Raw genomic sequence first — 26606 nt, 5'->3', positions numbered from 1 at the left:
ATGTGGGGGCATGGACATACCCAAGATTTTTGTTAGGGGGCAGGCTTTCATTAGGGGGGGATGTAGAAGCTCAGATTTCTATTGATTTTTACTTATGGGGGGGCAACTGCCCCCCTGCCCCTTCTTGGCTATGCCCATGGTGACGCCACAGGAAGGAATTAAGGTTGGAAGGGGCCCACGGTCGGAAAAAGATTGGGAAACACTGGTCCAGAGGGCACCTTCTTGGCTACCTTGGTATTTCAATGACAGTTAGTGGCTCTCCAGAGTTTCAGGCAGAACCCTTCCCAGTCCAGGTCAGCTTGGAGGTTTTCTCCCACTGTCTCCTGGAACAGTGTTAGCTTTGGGGCTTCTTGCACTGAGTGATGGGTTGCTTCTACCTGCCCATGATGCAATGGGGATCTGCACACCCAGTCCTACCGTAGCTGGAGAAGCTAGGGATTGAAACTGTGATCTTCTGCATGCAAACCGGTTGTTCTGCCATGGAGCTCTGGCTGTTTCCAAAGAGCTGCATGCCCACCCTTCCTCACTGAGGCAATATTTTGCACTCGGCCCTCGATGTTGAACTCTGAAGTGAGGGGTGAATGAATTGGTTTCATTTTTTCCCCAGTATTAAATTCAGTTCTACTCATTCCTGCAGTGATTTGCATTTTTTTTAAAAATGCTCATGAAAATTCATTGGCCTTGAACTTTTACTAATTAAGCACATTTTTGCATGCAATTCTGCCTAGATCAATGCATTTTTTGTATGTTACATTTCACTGATGTGTGCATTTTATGCATACTTTCCCTTTGTTTGTTTGTTTGTTTTTGCACACATTGTTTTGCTGGAGAGCAGCATTGCAAAATTCGGAGAAACGAGATCTTTGAAGGATGGCTTTGAAACAGCCAACGCATTGTTTCAGAAAATGTGAGTTAGGCAAGCCTGATGTTTGCCTTCTCTAGACCCTGTGAATGCCACCTCCCTTCAGACTGCATTCACCTTGAATTGGACGTGACCTCCAGTGATCCATGTAGTCTCAACACCTCTCCCTCCCTCCCCCCCCCAAGCCACTCCTTTGCATTGGAGTGGAGCAAATGTTGTAGACCTTACTTTGGAAAGACCTGGGGGGGGGGGTCCTCATGTTGCTGGCAGCCTCGGTCACATGAACCACAGCTATCTTTAGAAGAGGGTATTTATATGACAGAGTTTGCAGCTTCTTAGCTCCTCAGACAGATACAGGAAGATAGAAATCACAGCCACCGTGACATATCTGAAGAGCCCTCTGATCTCTGCAGAGCACTTGCCGACAATGGACTAGGCAGTGCAAGAGCTCCCGTGGAGACACGGGGGTCTGCCTTGGCTGGGCCATGCAGCCCCCGCTGGACGAAAGGGTGCGGATCCAGGTGGAAGAGGAGTTTTTCTCGGTGGACAAGGCTGTCCTGGTGGAGCACAGTGAATACTTCCGGGCGCTCTTCCAATCCGGCATGAGAGAGAGCACCCAGAAGGAGATCCAGATCAGAGATCTGAGCGCCACAGGCTTCGCCGTCATGCTGAAGGTCCTGGGAGGGGAGCACCCGATCCTGAGCTGCGAGGAGAACCTCAGGGCAGTGGAGTGTGCCTCCTTCCTGCAGGTCAAGACCCTGGCCAAGTACTTGGTGTCATCCATCAATACTGACAATTGCATTCTGCTCTACCAGGCAGCCGCCATCTTTGGCCTCTTGGATCTCTTCCATTGTGCTGCACTGTACATACGAGACAGTTACTCAGACCTGGAGGAGTACCTCGACTGCCTCTCTCCAGACCTTCTGGATTATGTGGAGTCCATCATCCCCAGCACGTTTGTGGCTGTAGGGGCTCACACGCCCACCTTTGAGTTCTTGGAGGACCTCTCGAGAACTGTTTGCTACCTGGACGAGGAAGGTAACACCTGGAGGACACTTTCCTGCTTACCGCTAACAGCCAGCACGTTCCTAGCCGGCATAGCCACCTTGGATAACAAGATTTACATTGTGGGCGGGGTCTACGGTTACAACAAGGACATTGTGAACCGGAGTTTTTGCTACGACCCGATGGCCAACGTCTGGAGCGAGTTCCCCGGCCCCCAGCAGCTGCGCTACGACTTCACGCTGACAGCCCAAGAGAACAGCCTCTACGCCATAGGTGGGGAGTTTGAGAAGGCCGCCCTGAAGTCGGTGGAGAAGTTTGACATCTCTACCAACACCTGGAGATTTGTTTCTGACCTCCCCCAGCCAACCACAGCGGTGCCCTGTGCCCAAGCAATGGGGCGCATCTTCGTCTGCTTGTGGAAGCCTCTCGACACCACCATGATTTACGAGTACAAGCCTCAGAAGGACGAGTGGCATCCCATCTCCACCCGCATCAGGCCTCAGAGCTACGGCCACTGCATGGTGGCTCACCGGGACAACCTCTACATTGTGCGGAACGGGCCTTTCGACGACTTCTTGCGCTGCATGATGGATTGCTTCAACCTGACCACGATGCAGTGGACATCTCTCCCTGGGCAGTACGTGAACAGCAAAGGGGCCCTCTTCACGGCTGTCATCAAAGGGGACACAGTCTACACGGTCAACAAGATGCTGACTCTGATGTATACCATAGAGGGGAACACATGGAAATCCAAAAAGCAGAAAGCTGGTTTTCCAAGGGCCGGTTCTTTGCAAACCTTCCTCCTCAGGCTTCCAAAGAAAGACCACAGCATTGCAACTTAGAGAGCCGGTCTCCGCTAGATGAAGTTCTCAGGGACCCACATTGCCTTCCTTCTATGCCAGACGTCCCGCAACGCCGCCAAATTTAAATCCAAAGCTTGTGAAATCACCCCAGCTTGTAGTCGACACTCTTTGCACCTTCTGGGCCAGCAACATTTCAAGGCAGGAACTTCAGGGCTAGCTTGCACCAGAAGCAACTGTAACGCAGCTCTCTGCTCTTCCAACGGCAGCTGGGCTTGTGGTTTCATGGGCCTCAAGCAATATGGTTTCCGCAGACTTATTTGTCATACTAAACTGGGCCAAGTGGGGGGGCAGCAACCAGCAAGTAGGAGGAGCCAGTCACTGGCAGAAAACCAGCGGCGCTAGGAGGAGATTTATGCACTGAGGGGGAGGAGCCTACTGTGGGGTACAGACCTTCCCATTGGTCATGTTCATTTTTGCCTATGCCCAGCTGAGTGGCGGAATCTACCTCTAACAGAGCAAGCTGGCAGTACATCACACCATTCAAAGTTGGAATTAGCTCTTTATTAGCACAAACACTACTGAGTGTCGGGCCTAATAAGCGGAGCAGCTTATCTCCGGTAGGTGATAATCAGTTGCTGAATCAGTTGCTGAGACTGAAAGTTCCCCGCCTCTCCAGAGCCATCTAAGTCGCCTCCTCTCCAGGGCTTTCCCAAGCAATCAGAGACCGCACCTGCATGCAGCCAATCTCTCATTTGCCCTTTTCATGCCTCTCCTGGTTCTGGGAGCTTGTTGCAGCAGGAAGGGGAGACACCCATGACACTTCACTAGCTTGCCTTATCTCTGCCTCTTGGCCTCCCTCCTTCCACGCTCCTGCTTCATCTTCCATCTCTGATTCTGGACTTCTCTCTGCCACAGACTCTCCCAGCTCACGAAACCCTGTTACCTCTTCAGCTTCTGACACCTCCTCCTCCCAGGCTTCTCCCTCTGACCACTCATCATTGTCCCACCAACACTCCCCAGTCTCTGAGCCTTCTTGCCTGGGGGGGGGGGGTGTTCCCCAGTTGGTTCCTCCATTCGTCTGCACCAACCAGTCGATGACACTACCATTGTTTTTGTCCATCTTGATGAGTCTCCTAGGAAGCCAGGCCATTGCCTATGTGATTCAGCATTGTCTACACTGCTTGGGAGCCGCTCTCCAGGGTTCTAGAATGGAGGTTTTCCCAAGCCCTACCTGGATATACCAGAGATTGAACCGAGGACCTCCTGCGTGCAAAGCAGGTGGTTGACCACTGAGCTGTAGCCTCACCCCACCCACCCCCAGGACATAGGAAGCTGCCTTATACAGACCATCGGACCATCTACCTCAGTACTGCTGACACCTTTCCAGGGTTCCAGACTGCTCTTCAGTCTTTCCCAGCTCTGCCTGGAGATACTGCTGGAGAATGAAGCTGGGACTTCCTGCATGCATGCAAAGCAGGTGCTCTGTCACGGAGCCACAGGCTTTCCCCTTCTTTTCTGCTGAAGGTGAAAAAGGATTAGGTGGTGCTCTCTAATTCTCAGAGTGAAAAGCTGCTGACATTAACACGCACAGCTTTTAGAAGAAGGGTGTTTCAGGCATCCCAAACTGGAGCACTGGAAATGTAGACGTTAAAGGTCAGTAACTGAACTACATTTTGAGAATGTCTTTTTTCTTTTTCTTTTTTAAATTGACCACAATCAGAGACAGTTAAACATGCTTAAGTCCCATTGAACTCATTGGTACTTAAGACAAGACCCATCTCTGATAACTTTCAAGAATACAGAGCATTGATTTGGCTTGACTTTTAACCTGAGATGGAAGCCATTGATCCCAGTTGTCTTTCTTCCTTTTTCTTTGAAAGAGCTCTGGTTTTAAATTTGTTAATTCTTCAGATTTGCTTGGTGTTTTTATTTTGCATACCGCTTTGAAAGCCCTTGTCAGGGCCCAAAGGCGGTTTCTAAACCTCTTTTTATAAAGAAATACAAAAATAGTTCAACCCCGAATGAAGTATTGCCCTGTGCAGAATGTTGTGGATTTCTCCAGGGTTATGGCAGCAATGCCTATATCCTGCGACCAATTTGTGTTTCTAAGTTTTATATTCCCCACAATTCAGTCTCCGGCAGGCTTTAAGTGGTTAGGGAATTAATAGCTTCATCATAAAGCACAGACTGACTCAGATTCAGGGTTGAGCATACAGAGAAAACCTTTCCCCTTTGCATCCAAAAGTTTTGAACTCAATCCGGAGAGTGCCGTTTTAACAAACATCATTAATTCTGCCCAGCCCCCAAAGACGCAGTTAAGCCCAGGCCATCGAGCCTTTGCAAACGTCTCCCTGCTGATATGCATCTCTTCAAATAAGAGGAGGAAGGACTGTTCGAGCTGAGCCACAGCTATGAAGGACCAGGCATTTTCCTGGATGGACTGTGATTGAAGCCAGACTTGGTGTAAAAAAAAAAAAAAAAAGCCCCACATGCAACTCATGACTGTTTTTGGTAACGGCTGCTGATCTGACTCCAGCTTGCCAGTGTTGTCCATGTTATGCTCTGTATGTTTATAGAAGCCTTCAGGCCCTTGACTAGGCTAACTTTAAGGTCATATTATTTATGCCACAAAAATGAACAGGCTTGATTGACAGCAGAAGTTGGCTCACCAGGTGGGGCGGAGCTGCTAAGCTAGCCTAGTGGCAGGTGGATTGCTCTTGCTGAGGGTTAGGAAAAGCAGAAGGCAGCAGGGAGGTCAGGGAGGTGCAAACTCAGTGGCTGGATAAACTCTGCTGGTGTGTTTCCACCCCACCGACCTTCCCACTGCCCCCCCCATCTCTCTCGCCATAGCAACAGTGATCCATCATCCACCAGCAGGGAGGCTAGTGAAGCAGCCCCACCCCACCCAACGAGCTGCTTCTGATCATCACTGTACTGTAGTGATTAGAGTGTTGGGCCAAGGCCTGGGGTACACTTGGGTTCAAATCCCCGCTTAGCCACAACATCTCTCACCCTAACCTACCTCACAGGGTTGTTTGTGAGGATACGATGCCCAGAGGAAGAACCATGTACACTGCCTTACGCTCCTTGGAGGAAAGGTGGGATAGAAATGTAGCAAACAAATAATGATTCCGTGTCTGCCTGGCCACCCTGGGAATTCGTAGTTCTGCAGCAGGGAGACAAAGATGAACAGAGCATTCTCTACACTCTCATGGGATGCTGCTTTAGACTGCCCTTATTTTAACTACTAAATACTGAGGTCCAGCTCCAAGGGCCTTCTGTCAGTTCCCTCACTGCCAGAAGTAAAGTTACAGGGAACCAGGCACAGAGCCTTCTCGGTAGTGGCACCTGCCCTGTGGAATGCCCTCCCATCAAGGTGTTAAGGAGATACTACTTGACTTTCCAAAGACATCTCAAGGTAGCCTTGTACAGGGAAGTTTTTTATGTTTGATTATGTTTTTTTTATATGTGTTGGGGCAACTCAGTCAGATGGGTGGGGTACAGATAATAAAATTATTTCTTCTTCTTCTTCTTCTTCTTCTGTGTTGCTGCAGTTTGAAAACCTGGCAAAAACTCTAGCTTTTAACCAGAGAGTGGTAGGTTGGAAGGCAGGGAGGCCAACAGTAGGTGGAGCCAGAGTCAATGAGAGGCAGAGCCAGCTTATTCCCATCCTCTCTCCCTGCTGAGTTCTACAAGGGCAAAACTGGGGCAAAGGAGGAAGCTGACAGGCAGGTGGGGATGGCTGAGGACAGACTGCGCATAGTGGGGCATGGCCCCCATTTGCCACAGAGGAGCAATCTCTGCTGCTCTGAACACTGTCAGCTTGTAAGCAACGGGACGGTGATGTGTCAGGAAGGAGGTTGGTAAATATTAAGTATTGCCCTGGCCTTTCATCCATCTCTCCCTGAAATAAGAGCACAAACACGCCAGCTATTGGGAACATGCCATTTTATTTGAGAGAAATATGCTGTACCTATGAACCTCAAAGGATGTTTGTTTTCTTCTGTTACATTCAGCTGAATATCATATTTGTTTCCCCTTTCCCCTTTAATAAGAGACACAAATATGTTTTTTATTATTTGGCTGAAAGACAAACAGGTATCACTTCGCTGTATCTCAAGGAAAGACAATTGGGCATTCACGGTGGCAGGAAAAAATAAAGAATTACTTGATTGGAAACAGTCTTGGTTTCTTATTTCAAATAAGGAGTTGACGAACAGCCATAATAAGCTGAAGACTCTGAGCCTTGCAGTAAATTATGAAGTTGCATTCCCTACCCTGGAAATGCAGGTATTATGGTTTTGGTGTGTGTGTGTGTGTGTGTGTGTGTGTGTGTGTGTGTGTGTGTGTGTGGAGGATTGTACAGTGGGAAGCTCTCAGCTTCACTCAGCCCACTTTTCAGTGAACTCTTAGGTCTGTACAGTCTTTGACGGAGTCCATTAAAAATCCAGGGCATCATTGAAATAAGTCAGGGCATTGGGCAGGAAATGGGAGCATGGGTATGCCCAAATGACCTGTTTATTGAACATTCAGCCTGATTTGCTGACACAAAGCTTACACAGGCTACATCCAGCCTTTATTATTACTTGTTTCCAGGGTGGTTTTGTGGCAATGAACATTCTCATCCTGAATCCATGCCGAATTGCTTGCAGGATATTTTTATGCACCTTCCCATTTATCATTCACCCATCTTGCACTTTTCAATGGATCCCCCCCCCCAGCCCCATTTTCCTAACTTTCTTTTCTTTCTTTTTAAGTGGGTTTGTTGTTCCGGGTTAACACATGCGGATCCGTTTTCATTGCACAAATCCACCCCCCCCCCCAAAGTGCACTGCAAAATGTTGGCAACCTGGAGGTCACCTTAGGCTACAGAAACATCTTAAGTTGCACTGTGGATCTGTTTGAAGACAGGTTCAGGTTATGCAGAATAAGTTTGTGTTAAAATGTTGGTCTTTCATGAGCCCGAGCAGAGCCTGCGATGCAACTAGAAGCAATTCCCTTGCAGCGACTTTTAGACACTCTGCCTCTTGACTAGCATTTGCTACCACAACATGGAGCAGGGTGGTCACTAACTTAAATGCCTTTTGAAAAGAGAGGGTTAGAAGAATTCAGAGATGGCTATTAAAGATATAGAGCCTCACTGTCCAGAGACAGTATACTTCACAGTACCAGCTGCCAGTAAAAAGCAATGGGTGAGCCTGCGTGTGCACTTCCCAGATGCAGGTGGCTCGATCCAATGGGATTTTGGCTGTTCCAGCTGGGTTCTGCCATTCAAAGCTTGCTCTGAATCACATGCCGTGGGGCTGTGGCGTGTTCTGCCCTTTCTCAGTATGGAAAAAGGCCTGCTTGCCACTCACTGGGTCCTTGTCATGAGCTCCTCAAGCGCCTTGTCTCTGTGGTTCTCGCACAGCAAGAGGACTTCTTTGATGTCCGCTTGCTGGAAGCCCATGTCGTTGAACTGGACCAGGAGGTGAAGGAATTCTGCTGCCTGCAAAGAGAAGCAGAGTGAAAAGTCAGGGATTGGGGGGGGGGGAGAGGGACACACAGTGCACGCCCCACAACTGCTTCATTTAGGACAAAAGCAGCTGAAGATAAACAGGCCTGGTGAAGGGGCTTCAATGTTCAGATGGATGCTTGGACAAGGCAAGCAACTCCCCCCTTGCCCCTGCGATGGAGGGGGCTGGGACCGTGCGACGTCAGCACACCCTGTGGCGTGTGACGTCAGCATGCCATGGGGCATGCTTGCATACCCACTGTGGAATTTTTTTGGGGGGGGCTTACCCCTCCAGACACTTCCCCCAGGTGGTGCCCCTGAAACATGGTGTATATGCCTGCTGAGGTCCTGCCCCATACATTTTGGCACCAGAGGGGAACCAAAAAACAGCACACCCCCTGCTGGGGAAGAAGGGATGAGTAGAGATGTACATCAGGAAAAATGTTGAGGGGATAAAGATCTACATTGAGAACAGGGGGGGAATTCTTCTTGATTTCACTCTTTTACCTTTCTTAAACAGCTTTGAGGGGTTTTGTTGTGTTTGTTTTTGCTATCAAGCGGTGTATAAAAGAAAGAAAATAGATTTTTGCTTATTTTTAGCTTATAAAGGCCCAAGCAGCTCAATGCCAGGGTTATGAGAGGAAACTGCCAAGCCATTTATACCCCCTACTCAGTCCCTGCACCCAGCAGGAGGCCTTGCGGCTGAAGCACAAAAAATTAAGGCTGGGTGTTCTGACCTTTTCTGAGTTCTGGAACATCTCCATGGCTTCTTCGACCTGAGCCTCCTCGTAACCCTGCTTCAGAAGTTTGTCGCAGGCACTGAGGTAACTGAGGAACTGTTGGGGGGGAAGGCAAAGGGGAAGTTAGCTAGCTAGCACAGCACTATCCCATTGGAGCATTCCATCCAGGACCAGGGCTATTACTTATTTATTGCATTTATATCCTTCCCAAGTTGCTCAAGGTGGCATACATAGCTCTCCCCCTCCTCATTTAATCCACCCTGTGAGGTAGGTTAGGTCGAGAGGCAGCGACTGGCCCAAGGTCACCTAGTGAGCTGCATGGCCGAGTGGGGGATTTGAACTCTGGCCTCCCAGGTCCTTGTCTGACACTCTAACCACTCTGCCACACTGTCTCTCTGTCTATCTACCCACTCACCCCTCCTTGTAGATAGGGGTGGGTGAACCTGTCAGTTTCGTTTCTCTCTGTTTCTCATTTTCCCAGTCTTAAGTTCTGTTCTCTCCAAGGAAGGAGAGTACCACATCCTATTCGCTCACCTTTTTAAAAACAAGCCTCTGGCTTCTGCTCTTCTCTCCCACCCACTACAACCCTGGTCACAATCAGTTGTATCCAATGCTAGCACTACTCGAGGTAGACCCACTGGAACTGATAAACAAGACCAACTTAGGCCTATCAATTTCATTGGGTCTGCAATGAGTAGAAATAAGCTGCATGCAACCCTGTGTTTCCCCTGCTCCCTATCTTCTAAAATGAGTTATTAGTCTGATTCTAAAATAACTCTGGCAAGAAAAACAATGCAGTTGCCCATGTTGTTAAGTTCATAACTCTACGATTAACTAAAGATGGAAGATGAAAGTATTATTATTATTATTATTATTATTATTATTATTATTATTATTATTAATATACCGCCTTACACCTGAGGGCAGTGCTTTTTTTCTTTAAAAAATGTTTAGGGGTACTCTCATTTCGTCTGAGACTCAGGAAACAGTGTGACAGGAAATGAGGCCGCCATTGGGGGGTAGCAACGGAACTGACTATTCACCGTGCTAGAGAAGAAACTATTTTTTAAAATACAATTGTTAGTTTCTTCTCCTGTTAGATTCACAAAATGTTTAGGGGTATGCATCCCCCCCCCCCCCGAAAAAAAGCACTGCCCAGGGGCCTCAGGGTGGCTCACAGAATAAAATCAAGATATAAAACCACAAACACACAATAAAAACAAAAACAACAAACGTACAAAGGAAAGAGGAAACCTTTCCAAGGTAGAAGAAACCTGGAGAAATCTACATCATCAACCTTGCAAGAATTCTCTCATCCTATCCTGAAATGCATGAAGACTACATTGAATCAGACCCTCTGATCTTTTCATTTCAAGGATCCCATCAAGATGATCTAGATCCACTGATGGACATTAGCTGATGCCGCTCCTGACCCGTTCAGATCTGGGGCAGCCTCAAATATCCTGCATGCTAGGAGCTTATGCAAGGATGGGGCCAGAGATCTGCCTGGGATGCTCTGAGAAGGGCACTCTGCCACTCAAAAGGGACAATCTATTTTTGGGCTTCCCCCATTGTTCTTGGAGTGCTGACAGGACAATTCCCAGTGGCACCCCTCCTAAATGCCTCACATGCTATTCATTCCCAGTGCACAAACACACACAGGGTGGAATCAGCAATCGCTGGAAAAAAGGCTAATACACAGCACTGGGTTGCAAAAACAAAAACAACAACCCCAGATTCATCTGCAGGCAAACAGCATCCTTCTGTAGGCCTGAATGTATGATTGTGTTGCTGCCCACCCTAGAAATAGGGTTGTCAAATTTGCAGATGACACAACCGTGATCGGGCTCATCTCTGATAAGGAGGGTGAAACGGACTATAGAGATGAGGTGGAGCGGCTGACAGAGTGGTGCAGAGTTAGCAACTTGCTCATAAATACAAAGAAAACAAAGGAGCTTGTGGTGGACTTTAGGAGACAGAAGAACGAGGTCCAGCCACTTTTGATTGACGGAATTTGTGTGGAGAGGGTAACAACGTTTAGATTTCTAGGCATTGAGTTACAGGAGGATCTGTCCTGGAGTGTTAACACAAGGGGGGTTGTGAAGAAGGCACAGCAGAGACTGTATTTTTTGAGAATTTTAAGGAAAAACCATCTTCCACAAAAGCTGCTGCTTGCCTCCTATCACTGTGCCATACAGAGCGTGTTCACGTACGGTTTATGTGTGTGGTACGGAAGCTGTACTTCTCAGGATAGAGCAGGGCTGTGTAGAATTATTAAAACAGCAGAGAGCATTATTGGCTGCTCACTCTCCACCTTAGAACAAATCTACACCACCAGGTGCCATAGAAAAGCACTAGACATATCAAGAGATCCAACGCACCCTGGTCACCATTTCTTTCAGCTCCTGCCATCGGGACGGAGATATAGAACAATGCAGGCAAGAACGAGCCGTCTCAGGAACGAGCCGTCTCTAGAGCGATTTTGGCCTTAAATGGAAAGCCTGGACTGTGAAGTCATCTTATTTTATTTGTTATTTGTATTATATTTACTGTTTTTAATTACGTTTTGTAATTTTGGATTATGCGGAATGCTTTATCTGAGTGGATGTAGCAACCGAGTAATTTCGTTGTTCCCGCAAGAGGACAATGACAATAAAGATATCTTATCTTATCTGAAGATGGCACAGATGGCTAGAAGACTGAGCGATGGGCATGTAAGGCTGGCATTCAAGATCCGTCCTTAGCCACAGACTCACTGAGAGGGCCTTGGCAACGCCACAGACCTTCACTGTGCAAAATGGAAAGAACCACCACTTCTTTCTCAGGAGGTTAGGCAAGGACTAATATGGATTGAAGGGTCTTTTGCAAATTAAAATGACTGATGTGTTAAGAGTTCATTGCAGACTTCTGCCCTCAGCCTCCCGCAACCTGGTGCTGATGCAGCCAACTGTCAGGGATGCTGGGAATCGGAGTCCAGGTACATCTGGAGAGCCACAGCTTAGCCAATTCTGGCTGACAGCAAGGGTGGGGGAACTTCAGGCAGGGGGTAATATAGCCCTCTAAGTCTTTCTCAGATCCTCCAAGTGTTCCTAATTTCCAGAGAATTTCCTGGATTTACAGAAGCTGTCCCAGTTTCTGATTTGATCCTGGAATGTCCTGCTTTTCCTTAGGATATCCCTATTACCAGTTAAGTGTTATTATTGTATTGAATTTTAAGATTTACTAGAATAGAATTGTATTTGGAGATAAGTCAGAGATTTATAGGATTGATAAGTCATTAAGAGTATAATTAGGGATAGATAATTGATAAATAATAATAATAATAAATTTTTATTTATACCCCGCCCTCCCCAGTCAAAAACCGGGCTCAGGGCGGCTGACACCAACAGAACCACAATAAAACATAAAAACAATTAATTAAAATACAGATTAAAATACAGTATTAAAATTTAAAGTGCAGCCTCATTTCAAGTAGGCCATAAGTGGCTGACACCAACAGAACCACAATAAAACATAAAAAAAAAAATTAGTTAAAATACAGATTAAAATACAGTATTAAAATTTAAAGTGCAGCCTCATTTCAAGTAGGCCATAAATCCAAGCCATGAGGGAGAAAAACACAGGGGTCAGGCTGAGTCTAACCCAAAGGCCAGGCGGAACAGCTCTGTCTTGCAGGCCCTGCGGAAAGATGACAAATCCCGCAGGGCCCTGGTCTCCTGGGAAAGAGCGTTCCACCAGGTTGGGGCCAGTACTGAAAAGGCCCTGGCTCTAGTAGAGGCCAATCTAGCCATCTTATGACTCGGGATCTCCAGAATATTATTGTTTGTGGACCTTAAGGTCCTCCGCGGGGCATACCAGGAGAGGCGGTCCCGTAGGTACGAGGGTCCCAAGTCGCATAGGGCTTTAAAGGTCAAAACCAGCACCTTAAACCTGATCCTGTACTCCACCGGGAGCCAGTGCAGCTGGTAAAGCACTGGATGAATGTGATCCCACGGCCGGGACCCTGTAAGGAGCCTCGCCGCGGCATTCTGCACCCGCTGGAGTTTCTGGGTCAGCTTTAAGGGCAACCCTGCGTAGAGCGAGTTACAATAGTCAAGCCTGGAGGTGATCGTCGCATGGATCACTGTGGCCAGATCGGGGCGAGAGAGGTAAGGGACCAGCTGCTTGATGCGGCGGAGATGGAAAAATGCCACCTTTGCTGTGGATGCAACCTGCGCCTCCATGGAAAGGGAGGCGTCAAAGGTTACACCCAAACTCTTGACAGAAGGCGCTGGTACCAATTGAGCCCCTGCAAAAGATGGGAGTTGGCCCCCCAACCCCATGTCGCCCCGACCTAGCCAGAGGACCTCTGTCTTCGAAGGATTTAACTTCGAAGGATTTACAATAAAAAGATTGTAATTAAAATTTGGAAAGTACTAAGGAAGTAAGATAATGAAGCGTAATTGGGAGAGAATGGAGGAAGTCGATTAAGATTGGTGATATAAGATTGATTTGATATTTCTGTTTATTGTAATGTTGGTGTTTTGTTTTGTTGTGTATATTTTGTGTTTCTTTTTCTGTTTTCTTTGTCGTGTTTTTATAAAATCAATAAATATATATATATATATTAAAAGGATGTCCCTATTACCATTGTTCTAGTTACAGGTAGGTAGCCATGTTGGTCTGCTGTAGTCGAAACAAAATAAAAAAATTCCTTCCAGTAGCACCTTAGAGACCAACTAAGTTTGTCATTGGTATGAGCTTTCGTGTGCATGAACACTTCTTCGGATACATCTGAAGATATATATCTGAAGAGATATATCTGAAAAAGTGTGCATGCACACGAAAGATGCTACTGGAAGGAATTTTTTTATTTTGTTCCTATTACCATTGGAGAAATGTTGGAGGGTATGGAGTTATGTGAACCCCCCCCCCCCCCCGCAAGCCAAGGAGATAAGTAACTATAAAACTTTTAGAAGACATCTGAAGGCAGCCCTATATAAGGAAGGGTTTTTTTAATGTTTAATATTTTATTATGTTTTTATATATGTTGGAAGCTGCCCAGAGTGGCTGGGAAAACCCAGTCAGATGGGTAAGGTATAAATATTATTATTATTATTATTATTATTATTATTTATTAAATAGGATGTCCCTATTTTCATCAGAAATACCGTATGTTGGAGAGTATGCTCTCTATCTGGCCCCCTGGACTCTCCCTGAGCCACACCCTTCATTGGCTTTGTTTTACAACCTCCTCGGGTGTTTTTGTCTGGCTGCAATGTGTCCATAAAATGTCTTTTGCTTGCCTGCATGGAGGATGGAGAGGGGTGTGTTTGTGTGTAGAAACTAACCAACTGTACAAATGTAAAGTTCACAGTCTTTGCTCCACCCACTTTTCTTTCTTCCCTGCCCCCCCTTTATGCCCTCCAACATTCCTGGCCTGAAAATAGGGACATTTTATTCTACATCAGTATCACTGCTTGAGCATTTTTTTCCTGGTCAAGTACAAAAAGTTATTAGAAGAAAACACACAAAGCTGCAGCATTTTAAGCCCAGAAATCTTTGAATTTATGTATTGCGTTTAGACAAACCTGGGGGAAAAGAATACCCTAAATCAATACTGTACATACTAGCCATGATACTAGTCTTTGTATTTGGGGCATGTATAGAGCCAATTGTCAGTTTAGTTTTGCCATCTAGCAAAAACGAATCTGCTTTTTTTGTCTTTAGCACTGTGGTGGCATTAAATTTTAGGTCTCTACAGAGTTTTATGGCTACTCCGCGGGCCTTTTCTGAGTCAGGTGCCACCCATTGTTGACTGAAGCGGGGTTCGCTCAGGAGTTTGTTTCCTTTGGGTGCGTTATCCATTTCCTCTAGGAAGGCAGTGTGTGGTTTCATGGCGTTTATGTACAAGGTGATGGATTTTCTTTTGATAGGATTTCCTAGTCCCCTCACATTTAGTGCAATGGCTTTTAAGCTAGCCACTTTGTATGTCTATTTTATAAGATGATTCCCTGCCAACCTGTCTGCGTTGCCCTGTGTCCCTCACCTTATATTGTCTATATAAAAACAGTGCTGTACTGTTTTTAATATTCGGTTGGAAGCCGCCCAGAGTGGCTGGGGAAACCCAGCCAGATGGGCGGGGTATAAATAATAAATTATTATTATTATTATTATTATTATTATTATTATTATTATTATTATTATATATCCAACCGAGTGCGTTGTATTTCTGCTGATCTTAGCACTCAAGTGAGTCTGTAGGGAAGAAGGTGGTATTTCAGATATTTGGGGCCTAAGTCATGTCTATGAGCTGTGCTCCTGAGCTGTGGCCTCATGATCCGCGCTCACTGCATTCACAAACAACGTGCTCCCTGGTGTTCAAGAGAAGGGAACCAGCTTCCACTGACCTGACCCAAGCTTTGTTTCCCAGTCTTCTGCAGAGCAAGGATTGCCCGGCGGATCGGATAACCCAAAGCTAAAACGGGCTCAATGAGGTCGCGCTCCTCTTGGCTGAGCGCCGAGAGCAGGTCAGCTGTTGAGTCAGGATGAGTTCTGTGGGAACCACAAAGCTGCTGCACTCCAGGAGGGGGTGGAAGGCAGGAATAAGGGCTCAGGGACTGGGTGGGGTGGAGAGAATAAAAATAAACATAGATCATAATGCTGGTTAATTTACAGACATCATTATGAGAAATTCTGTACTCTTCAAGGCTTTAAAAAGGGTCCCCCCCCCCGGGGAAGATGTGCAGGGTTTGTGGGTGCTCAAAAGCATGGCCTGGAGTCACTAAAATAAATTTAGTCAGACCACAGAAGATGCCCGGAAAATTCCCCTACTTGGAACAACCCCCCTTTGGGTTTTCTGACTTTAGACATCCTGTTTTAATCATCTGAAGTTTATTTCAAAATGTGAGTGACCCTTCCTTGGATGGGAACGATTATTATGTTTCCAGGGAGATGACAAAGGCTGATTTGACAACAATGGAGACTGGAAATGTGTTTACATTCGAAAGCACAAAATTAAACCTGCATCTGAAATGGATGTGCTCAAAGTGCTTTGTCGAGACACTTCTGTCCAGTTTTTTAAAACTGGAGTCAAAACACTGGCAGGGTTGTTTCATGCTGGGACCAGTTCAAAGATTGGTGCTTCTTTCCAACACTTCTCCGGACATGGTAGCCTGAGTGGTGCTGAGGTTGAGCAGCTCTACCACCAAGGCTGAGGAACCATTTTGGGCCTGAGGGAGCAGCCTTTTGAGGGCCCCATATGAAAGGTGGGTGGGGCCATAGTCAAAAGTGGGCGGAGCAATGGATGAGATTCTGACCTCCCTACAGTAGGCTGCGTTCCGGCCACACAAAAGCCAGAGGTTTCTACACCATCTCTCCATCTTCCAACTAAGTAAGTTGGAAAGTGCTTCGCAGTTCAATGCAACGGTTCAGTTCCGTGAAGTTCCTCTACATCCGAGATGACTGATTCAGACAAGTTTAACTCTCAAAGCTATCTCCCGAAGGAACGAGAAAAATCATGCCAATACCAATTAAAATTGGGAACACAAAAAGAAAAAGAGAGCTCATCCTATAGACAAGAGTGTAGTTCCCACGGTCCCAAAGTCATGGCAGTTCTACTGATGCAGACGGGAATCCAGATGAAAACCCGGCATAAGAACCTAAGAAAAGCCCTACTGAATCAGACCAAGGACCCCCCTAGTCCAGTATCCTGTTCTCACAGTGGCTACACAGTTGCCTCTGGGAAACCAGAAAGCATAGAATCATAGAGTTGGAAGAGACCCCAAGGGCCATCCAGTCCAACCCCCTGCCAAGCAGGAAACACCATCAAAGCATTCCTGACAGATGGCTGTCAAGCCTCTGCTTAAAGACCTCCAAAGAAAGAGACTCCACTACACTCCTTGGCAGCAAATTCCACTGCCGAACAGCTCTTACTGTCAGGAAGTTCTTCCTAATGTTTAGGTGGAATCTTTTTTCTTGTAGTTTGAATCCATTGCTTCTCTGGAGCAGCAGAAAACAACCTTTCACCCTCCTCTATATGACATCCTTTTATATATTTGAACATGGCTATCATATCACCCCTTAACCTTCTCTTCTCCAGGCTAAACATACCCAGCTCCCTAAGCCGTTCCTCATAAGGCATCGTTTCCAGGCCTTTGACCATTTTGGTTGCCCTCTTCTGGACACGTTCCAGCTTGTCAGTATCCTTCTTGAACTGTGGTGTCCAGAACTGGACACAGTACTCCAGGTGAGGTCTGACCAGAGCAGAATACAGTGGTACTATTACTTCCCTTGATCTAGATGCTATACTCCTATTGATGCAGCCCAGAATTGCATTGGCTTTTTAAGCTGCTGCATCACAAAGCAGGATCCGAGTGCTGCAGCAATTCTCCCCACTTGTGACTCACAGCAACTGGCATTCAGAGGCCCTATTTGCCATATGTCTGGGTTTCCCCGGACATTTTGCCGATTCAGCAAAAACCCACCCAGACAGCCCAATTCCCGGATGTGTCTGGGAAAAACGGGTTTATGGCAGCCCTATATTTTACAGCAGCTGGCCACTAAGCAGGGAGCCACTCTCAAGGGTTGGATCCAAGAGCTGCCTGCCGCCGCCGCTTCCTCCTTCTAAGAAGCATTTTCTGAAAAAGGAACCCCTTACGCGTAGGTTGAATTGGGTCAGGCATGCAAGGACAGCAAGGTCAATGGGGAAAGGAGGCGGGTGGCTGCTCACAGCCTGATCTTCTTTCCAAGAGGCTGTCGCTGAAAGACATCAGAGCCTCCTTGCAGCCTCGGGGCTTATCTCCTTTGATGGATTTAGGGACAACTAGGTGACACGCTGAGAGAGAAGGACAAGGCGCTCAGCGACAGAGACTCAACAGGTGTCCTGGGGAAGAAATGCACGTCCTCCCATAGGGTGCCAACTGGCCCCTTGTTAGTGACATTAAGAACCAGGCAGCTGCATGATAGACCACCGCCTTCTCTACAGTGCTCAGAATGGCAGAGGGGCCCCTCTTTGTAGTTCCACTGCCCTCAGAAGCTTGGGGGGGGGGGAGGTTGACCTGGAAGAGGACATTGTCTATGGCAGGTCCTCACTTGGGGCACAGAAGTGCAACTGGAACCTTCATTATACAGCTTCCAGTGAATGCTGAAGACACTTCTTTTTATCCTGGCTTCTGACACTTGAGATGTATATATTTTTAGGACCACCTTGAGGCCACTTGAGGAAGGTGCCACCCCCTTGCCTCTCACTGAAGCCTCCCTTATCTGGGGCTTTCAGCGGCACCCACAAATCAGCGGCGATAGCGGGTCCTGGTGATACCTTTCTAGATCTCGTGGAGTGCAGAAGATCTGGCAAGGTCTCACCAGAAGATGCTGCCACTGCTGCTGCTGCTGCTTCTCCACCAGCAGTGGAGGTGAAGGGTGGGGCGGCATTTTATTTATGATACAATAGCCCAGTCCATGCTTGCTTTGTGCTTTGGGCAGAAAAGGTCTGGAGAATCTTTTTCATCCCACCAGGGGATATGTAGCATTCTAGGCAACCTTTTGAAGGCCACGTGCATGTGGTGGCCGGGGCTAGAGGCAACAATTAGCAGAGCGACAAATGTAAACTTTACTTTTTGCACAATAGGTTGGCTTCTACACACCCTCTTGAGGTTCCCTACTCCTGCTCTAAACTTGTTCAAATATGGAATCTGCCTCTAAACATGCATTTTGGGACCTGACCTTCAGTCAGGCTGCAACTCAGCAGTGAGTCTTGACCCAAGGAAGCCATATCTGGGAGCTGGTTCATTTATGCATCTCTATCACTTAATGACTGCAAACCTGAGTGACAACTGGGTGTCAAGTAAACCACAACAGATAACAATTCCAGAGAGGCTCTCCTTAGGTTCTTGCACCACCTCAGAAGCAAAGCTTTCAAATGGGGTTACTCTGCTGCCAGGAAAATCAATATTCGTGCATTTTAGGCTTCACTCTGGCCAATTTGCAAATATTTTCTTTTTGTGTGTGCATAATTTAATTGCATCTCCTCGTTGTCACAGAAAAGGGGAGCTGCCGGTGTCCTGTACAAGAGCCTCCCACTTTGCCATCACTTACTTGTGCCCAGAATTTGCCACTTGCAGCAAGACCTTTTTAGCCAGCTGATTTTCAACACATTTCCATTTTCCGTTTTTTTAAACTCAAAAAGTCTAAAATCCTGGAATTTGGGATTGGGGTGAAATATGATTTGATTGATATTTAAATATGAATGTATCGAATTCATACTTCCTGTCAAAATCTGAGAACCAAAATACAGTCATCTATGAAAATTTGCATTTATCTGAATTTTGCAAAGTAGTTATCCAATCATCAGTGTTTACAAAAATGCATATTTTGTGGGAAGGGGGATAAAATGAACATGCTAGTGAAAAGGACAGAAATATTACCAAAAGGTGCTTGCAAAAAAAAAAATGTGTATATCAGTCAAAACTGCAAACATGTGTTTGTTAAGAGAAATTCACACTAAAATTATGAAGAATTTTCAGGATGATTATTCTTTAAAATTAGGATATTACTGCAGAGCTGTGGATAACTGAATTTAGGACTGGAAAAGTGAGAAATTGACAGAACTGAAATTGTCTGATTCTTCTATCCGTACATGCTATTTTAGATTGTGAAATGGAAAGGGAGAGGGAAAATAAGCAGAGAAAAGTGATTTCTGACTGCAGTTGTGGACTTGTGCTTTTGGTTAGGAGGGACAAGTGCTGCAACAGTCAGTGGCCTTGGGTTGCAGCATGGCTGAGAAACTAAGAGAACCAAACTGACAGATCCTTCCATCCTTACCTGCAATTTTAAGACTGTAAAATGGAGAGGAGAGAGAGAGAGAGAGAGAGAGAGAGAGAGAGAGAGAGAGAGAGAGAGAGAGAGAGAGAGAGAGAGAGAGAGAGAGAGAGAAAAGAACGATATCTTACTGCAACTGTGGGCTTGTGCTTTTGGATAGGAGGGACAAGTCCCGCTATAGTCAGTGGCCTTGGGCTACAGCAAGGAGTCATCGGTGGTGTCGGGGCAAGAGTTCCCAACAGAGACACATCAGAGTTAGGTCCATATCTCAGGTTCCGGCTGCTCCGGGAGCGCTGATGGAGGGAGAAAGCTCCGGACGCCAAGGTGGGTTCCGCTGCCATCTGGTTCCTTGGGAGCATAAAAGCTGTGAGCTTCTTCCTGGCTCCTTCAAACTCATGCTTCACATTGTTAAATAAAAACATAGATTGCCTCTGCTTTTGGCTGATGCTCTCTGAAGGGGTGGCCAACAGCACCGGGGAAGTCTTTGGTCTACATTGGGGAAGACTCAGGAAACGAGGCAAAGTGCCAGAAACACGCTTGGAGTCAGAGAAGGGTTTTTCTTCACTGTCGCTTTCGACAGAGGAAGACAAGGGAGACTCCTCACCTTCGGAGCACCCTTGCTCTTCCAAGCACCCATCCTTGCTCACCTTCTTAGCCAGCCTGCTCTTGTTCACAGTGCAGCTGAACTTCTCCGCCGCAGCACACAGGTTGGCACACCGTCGGATGGGTACCGCAGAAGTCAGCTTGCGGCCTGCTGCCTCTGGGAAGTTTTCTTTCGAGTCCAGCAGCAGCAGCCAGCAAGGCGGAGCCGTTGGGACCACGTCAGTGGCCACTTCGTACCAGGGGGTGTCTTGCCGAGAGGCGGAGTCTACCCAATACAGCACCTTCTTCTCCAGCGAGAAATCGTGCTGTGGAAACAGAAGGAGAGTCAGCATCTTCTTGGCCTTGGGCTGTAGCTGGAGTAACCAAATGAGCGAAGGTTGTGAGGAGAGCTAAATCACAATCCAGATGAGGTCACTTGAACCCAACAGGACCACCCACTCCCAAGATCTGACTTTGCTAAGAACTTTAAAAAGAACTCTGCTGGGTCAAATCAAAGCCCTTCTAGTCCAGGGATGCAGAACTTGTGGCCCAGCAAATGTTCCTGGACTCCACTTCACACCACCCCAGTCATCATGGCCCAATAGTCAAGGATGATGGGAGCTGTGGTCCAGCAATATTTGAAAGGCCACAGGCTCCCCATCCCTGACCCAGTCCAACATTTTATTTTCAGCAATGGCTAGCCAGAGGTTTAAGAGCCTTACAGGGAGGCCATGGAGGAACTATAGTCAAATGAAATCGTGAGCAGGGTCTACATAACAGGCAAGGGAAGGAGAATAAATAAAAGATTGTAATCTAAGTTATAATACAATAGAAAATAAATGTAGATAAAGGAATACAACAGGAACATCACAAACGTAAGGGTGCGAAGTCAAAGTGTAAGAAATTATTAAACTGAAAGTGAATTGAATAATGTCAAATTTTGTGTAAAAAACTAATAAAAATTCATAAATATTAAAAAAGGAAGGCACAAGGAAGCAACATCTGTGCTTTTTTCTAGCACCTTCTAAGGAAAACATTTTTGTTTGGGCAACTATCCAGATATGTAGAATGTTGACATGTATTTTAATCTGTTTTTTAAGTTCATCCTTTATTTAATTTCCCCCCAATGTTTTAGATAATTATTTTAGCTGTTTCTTACTGATTAGTTCATTGTTTTATTCTTTTTGTAAACTGCTTTGAGGTGTTTTTTGTTTTGTTTTTCACAGTCAAGTGGTACATAAATTTTGTGAAATAAATAAAACAAGAATGCGTGCAGTCTTAGGACGAAAGTTGCTTCTCAACACATTTGTGTGTTTCAAAATACGACTTGTGTTGAGTGAAAGCAGATGTGTGTCGAGGTGGTTTCTTAGAACTGTTTCATCCTCTCCTCAAAACCCTGAATATAATAGCAGAAGATCCACTAAGTTGACTCTCAAAAACACAGATCTTTCAGAGCACAATGATGCTCCCTACTGGCAGGAATAAACTGGACACAGGGCTTGATTGGCGGCAGAGGAAGATTGCTTTAGCTTTTCAAACCCAAGTTTCCAGGCGACTAAAAGGTCACCTCCACACAATGTTTTAAACCCCCTGGCAATATTTGTAACCTAGGAGATATTGTAAACATTGCACTCTGGGTCTATGCTACAAAGACTGTTATGAAAATACACTTCAAAAAAGCCCGTGGAAAGTTAATTTGTCACGGATTTGATTTGCATATATTGCAAGGGAGCAGGAGAGATGTGCTTCACGGACACTCATTAGGCAATTTCTTTTTTTCCAGCTAGCTAATGTACTTCAAGGAGTAATTCAGATGCAACACTGAACTGTGACTTGGGTGTTCTAAGAACGAACCTTTAATGGCATTGCCAGGGACGGATTTAGGACTGATGAGGCCCTAAGCTACTGAAGGTGTAATGGGGCCCTTTATATGTAACAGCTGTCCTTTGTCAACAACAAATTGCCACTGTTTTTTGTGTTAAATATATGCTATATGGTAATTTACAGTGGTCCCTCGACTTACGAATGACGCAACATCCGTAGGTTTCGACTTACGAACGGGACAAATGGCCGCACGCTTACGAATTTTCCACATCCGAATGGAAACTGTTGGCAGCTTTAAATGCGGTTTCCTCGACTTACAAATTTTTACATGTGGTTTCCTCGAATTACGAATTTTTACATGCGGTTTCCTCGAATTACAAATTTTTCCGAATATTTTTTCCCTATGGGAAGCCGCGTTTCGACTTACGAGCTTTTCGACCTACGAATGTGCATTCGGAACGGATTAAGTTCGTAATTCGAGGGACCACTGTATGGACCCAATAGGAATCTAAAGCCATTCGCCCAGGTTGCCATGCAACCAGTCCATGCAGAATGTAGGCACCCTATATATAGAAATGAGCAAACCAGTGATATTTTAGGGAGCAGGCGGGGCCCATGACTTACATCATAGGAGCCTACACAACACAAAACACTGTTGCTGTATGTAGGTTTTATTTTATTTGTTTTTTATCTATATTTTGGAAATGCAGTTTTTTCCCCTTTATTTTGGGGGAGGGCGGGCAAGAGAGGGGGGCCCTAAACTACAGCTTGTTTAGCTCAGTGTTTCTCAACCAGTGTGCCTCCAGATGTTTTGGGACTACAACTCCCATCATTCCTGACCACTGGTCTTGCTAGCTAGGGATGATGGGAGTTGTAGTCCCAAAACATCTGGAGGCACACTGGTCAAGAAACACTGGTTTAGCTTATACGTAAATCCGGCACTGGGCTTTGCTGTTCCTCCACTGCTGGAGGTGGGGCGCCCTGCATACCAGCTGCTGGAAATCACAAGCGGAGAGGCATTGATCGCTGTGAGAACAGAGTGCTGGACTTGATGGGCCCCCCTGGGCCTGATCCAGCAGCCAGCCTCTTAATAATGTTAAAGGGAGCCCCTGGACAGTCCTTCCTCCACCTCCTCCCCCTGCCTTGATTTGAGGCAGCTCATCATTTGTGGCTTTGTCCAAACTATGGCTTGTGTTTGCCCTGCAAATGACAAATTGGAAACTGTGAGTCCTAATCCTCGTTGGATTAGGGCAGGTGTGAGCCCTGTGTTCGTTTGGGCAAAAAGGTGAATCACACTTTGCTTCAGAGCAGCAAAAAGTGAGGAAACAGTACGGTAATAAGAGAAGGAGGAATGTGCTGCTCAGAAGGTCCTTGAATGCTTATTATTGTAGTGCGATTCTGGCATTATAAGAGCCTAGAAAGCTGCCTTTGACCAGCTCGGACTATCAATCCACTGAGCTCCGTATTATGAACATTTTCTGGCAGCAACTCTCCAGGAGTCCTCAAACAGGAGTCCCTCCCAGACATACCTGGAAATGCTGGGGATTGAACTGGACGTCCCTGAACTATGGTGTCAGGTTAAAGGCTTTCAACATCAGCAAAATGTTCCTCCAAGGGGTAGGAATGTACATATAAAAAGCCTGTGGAGCCTTGGTGTTATTCTAATTAATAAATTTCTAGACCTTCAGAATACTAAACTAGAAAATGGAAATGGCTAATGAATCAGTCAAATGAGAGAATCAACTTTTTTCCAAAAAACAATCAAACAAACAAACAAACAAAAATCCCCTTTAATATCCACATCTAGAAGAGATCTATTTACCATTGCACACATCAGGACCTCCGTGCAATCGGGTATCTCGAACTCAGGTGCTGACACAAAGTTTGCCTCTTCCGTGGAGTCGTCTGCAACGCTTATGGTCACTCTGAAAGGTACATCTTGCAGGCAATTCATGGCTCCCCTTGTTACATTACACTCTAGTAAAAAATAAGAAGAAATTGATTGGACTTAGTTACTCCTTCTGTCTCAGTGCCTGGGGCTGATCACAGAGGTAGGGAACCTCCACCTCACAGGCCTAAGCCCAACATGTGTCCATTTGGCTAGTGAGACTATTGCCTCCAAGCCACACATATAGGAAGGATGTCAGGTCAGGTGTGAGGCAGGCAAAGACATGGCTCCAAAGGAAGAATTGGAAGCTTAAAAAGTAAGCTCTCAATGGTTCCTTTGCAAGTGAGGCTTGCAGACACTGATTGGCACTGACAATGAGCCCCAAACGGGATCAGCTGCACTGGGGAGCACTGCATCAGGAATGTCCTCCTGCAGCCAATGAGAAACAGTGCTCTGCAAGGTCGGCTATGCAAGCACCAACAGTCAGTTGATCACAAGTGCTTACAAAGCCCTGTGCTTTTGATTTCAAGCCATGGGGGTAAAGGAAAATAGGTCTTTGTGATGTTAGGGGATTGGCGGGTGTCTGAGCTGTCACACTCATTAGCGGTGGCTAATACCCCAGAGGACAGGATCACACTTCAAAATGACCTTAACAGATTAGACAACTGGGCCAAAGCAAACAAGATGAATTTTAACAAGGAGAAATGTAAGGTACTACACTTGGGCAAAAAAATTGAAAGGCACAAATACAGGATGGGTGACACCTGGCTTGAGAGCAGTACATGTGAAAAGGATCTAGGAGTCTTGGTAGACCACAAACTTGACATGAGTCAACAGTGTGATGCAGCAGCTAAAAAAGCCAATGCAATTCTGGGCTGCATCAATAGGAGTATAGCATCTAGATCTAGGGAAGTAATAGTACCACTGTATTCTGCTCTGGTCAGACCTCACCTGGAGTACTGTGTCCAGTTCTGGGCACCACAGTTCAAGAAGGATACTGACAAGCTGGAACGTGTCCAGAGGAGGGCAACCAAAATGGTCAAAGGCCTGGAAACGATGCCTTATGAGGAACGGCTTAGGGAGCTGGGTATGTTTAGCCTGGAGAAGAGAAGGTTAAGGGGTGATATGATAGCCATGTTCAAATATATAAAAGGATGTCATATAGAGGAGGGTGAAAGGTTGTTTTCTGCTGCTCCAGAGAAGCGGACACGGAGCAATGGATTCAAACTACAAGAAAGAAGATTCCACCTAAACATTAGGAAGAACTTCCTGACAGTAAGAGCTGTTCGGCAGTGGAATTTGCTACCAAGGAGTGTGGTGGAGTCTCCTTCTTTGGAGGTCTTTAAGCAGAGGCTTGACAGCCATCTGTCAGGAATGCTTTGATGGTGTTTCCTGCTTGGCAGGGGGTTGGACTGGATGGCCCTTGTGGTCTCTTCCAACTCTATGATTCTATGATTCTATGACTTCAGATTGCAGGTGTGTTTACATGACGGAAGGTTCCTCCACAGCAAATAAAATGAAATGAGATCCCTGCGATCAGAAAACTAGGATGTTGAGGGGGGAGTGCAATGATGATGCTGATAATAATAATAATAATAAAATTTTATTTATACCCCACCCCTCCCCAGTGAGAGCCAGGCTCAGGGCGGCTGACATCAATAAAATTACAATAAAACATAAAAGAAAGAAAAACAATTGATTAAAATGCAGATTAATATACAATTTAGATTTAAAAACTGTTTTAAAATGCAGCCTCATTTTAAAATGGCCCAAATCAAAACCCAAAGGCCAGGCGGAACAGCTCCGTCTTGCAGGCCCTGCAGAAAGATGTCAAATCCCGCAGGGCCCTGGTCTCCTGTGAGAGAGTGTTCCACCAAGTCAGGGCCAATATTGAAAAGGCCCTGGCCCTAGTTGAGGCCAATCTAGCCACCTTATGGCTCGGGATCTCCAAAATATTGTTATTTGTGGACCTTAAGGTCCTCCGCGGGGACTACCCTTTTACCTAACAGGCTACTTTTCTACATGGAAGGAACACATTTCGGTATAGAGCATTTCATTATGAGTGCTCATCTGCAATTTGAAGCAGCATAGCCCAGCTACAGGTGAGGCCAGTTTGTTCCTATTTAACTCGCTTTCTTATTTATCTAAAATGTTATGTCCTTCCCTTTGCAAAACCAACGTCTTACTTTCATAAATGGTGGTTTGTGTGGGTGGTCCCAAGGTAAAAGAAAGTAGAGTGGGCAAGATTATTGCTTTTTCATATCAAAAGCCTTTATGGCAGAAGTTGGGAACTTTTTCCCATTGAGTGCTGTGTTAAATCAGATAAGATATACTCTGCGGGGTGGTGCGGCAGGAGCTGGTAGCAGGTGAGGCAAGAGCAGCCAGCCTCCCACTCTCAAGATCAGGGGTCAGCAACCTTTTTCAGCCATGGGCTGTCCCACTGTCCCTCAGACCATGTGGTGGGCCGGACTATATTTTGAATAAAAAAATAAATGAACCAATTCCTATGCCCCACAAATAACCCAGAGATGCATTTTAAATAAAAGCACAGATGCTACTCATGTAAAAACACCAGGCACACCCCAGAGATGCATTTTAAATAAAAGGACAC

The 26606-nt window shown here is 46.1% G+C and overlaps 2 protein-coding genes across 2 annotated transcripts; one reads left to right on the top strand and one right to left on the bottom strand.

Annotated features, from left to right (window-relative positions):
* Nucleotides 1-1207: 1207 nt before the first annotated feature.
* KBTBD13 (kelch repeat and BTB domain containing 13) lies at nucleotides 1208-6849 on the top strand. The gene is made up of 2 exons (XM_035131537.3): nucleotides 1208-4323; nucleotides 6225-6849. Exon 1 carries the CDS (start codon nucleotides 1348-1350, stop codon nucleotides 2707-2709), a length of 1362 nt encoding a protein of 453 aa, XP_034987428.1. The 5' UTR covers nucleotides 1208-1347; the 3' UTR covers nucleotides 2710-4323; nucleotides 6225-6849.
* Nucleotides 6602-24196, bottom strand: UBAP1L (ubiquitin associated protein 1 like). Its single transcript, XM_035132045.3, has 5 exons — nucleotides 23930-24196; nucleotides 19833-20609; nucleotides 15294-15503; nucleotides 8902-9000; nucleotides 6602-8158 (listed from the first exon to the last, which is right to left on the bottom strand). The coding sequence occupies exons 1-5, from the start codon at nucleotides 24059-24061 to the stop codon at nucleotides 8024-8026; spliced, it is 1353 nt and encodes a 450-aa protein (XP_034987936.3). The 5' UTR covers nucleotides 24062-24196; the 3' UTR covers nucleotides 6602-8023.
* Nucleotides 24197-26606: the final 2410 nt, after the last annotated feature.

This window comes from Zootoca vivipara, chromosome 13, assembly GCF_965207765.1.
Source record: "Zootoca vivipara chromosome 13, rZooViv2.hap1.1, whole genome shotgun sequence".
Lineage (NCBI taxonomy): Eukaryota > Metazoa > Chordata > Lepidosauria > Squamata > Lacertidae > Zootoca > Zootoca vivipara.
Note: the sequence above shows the minus strand (reverse complement) of the source record. Positions and strands in the feature narration are given on the sequence as shown.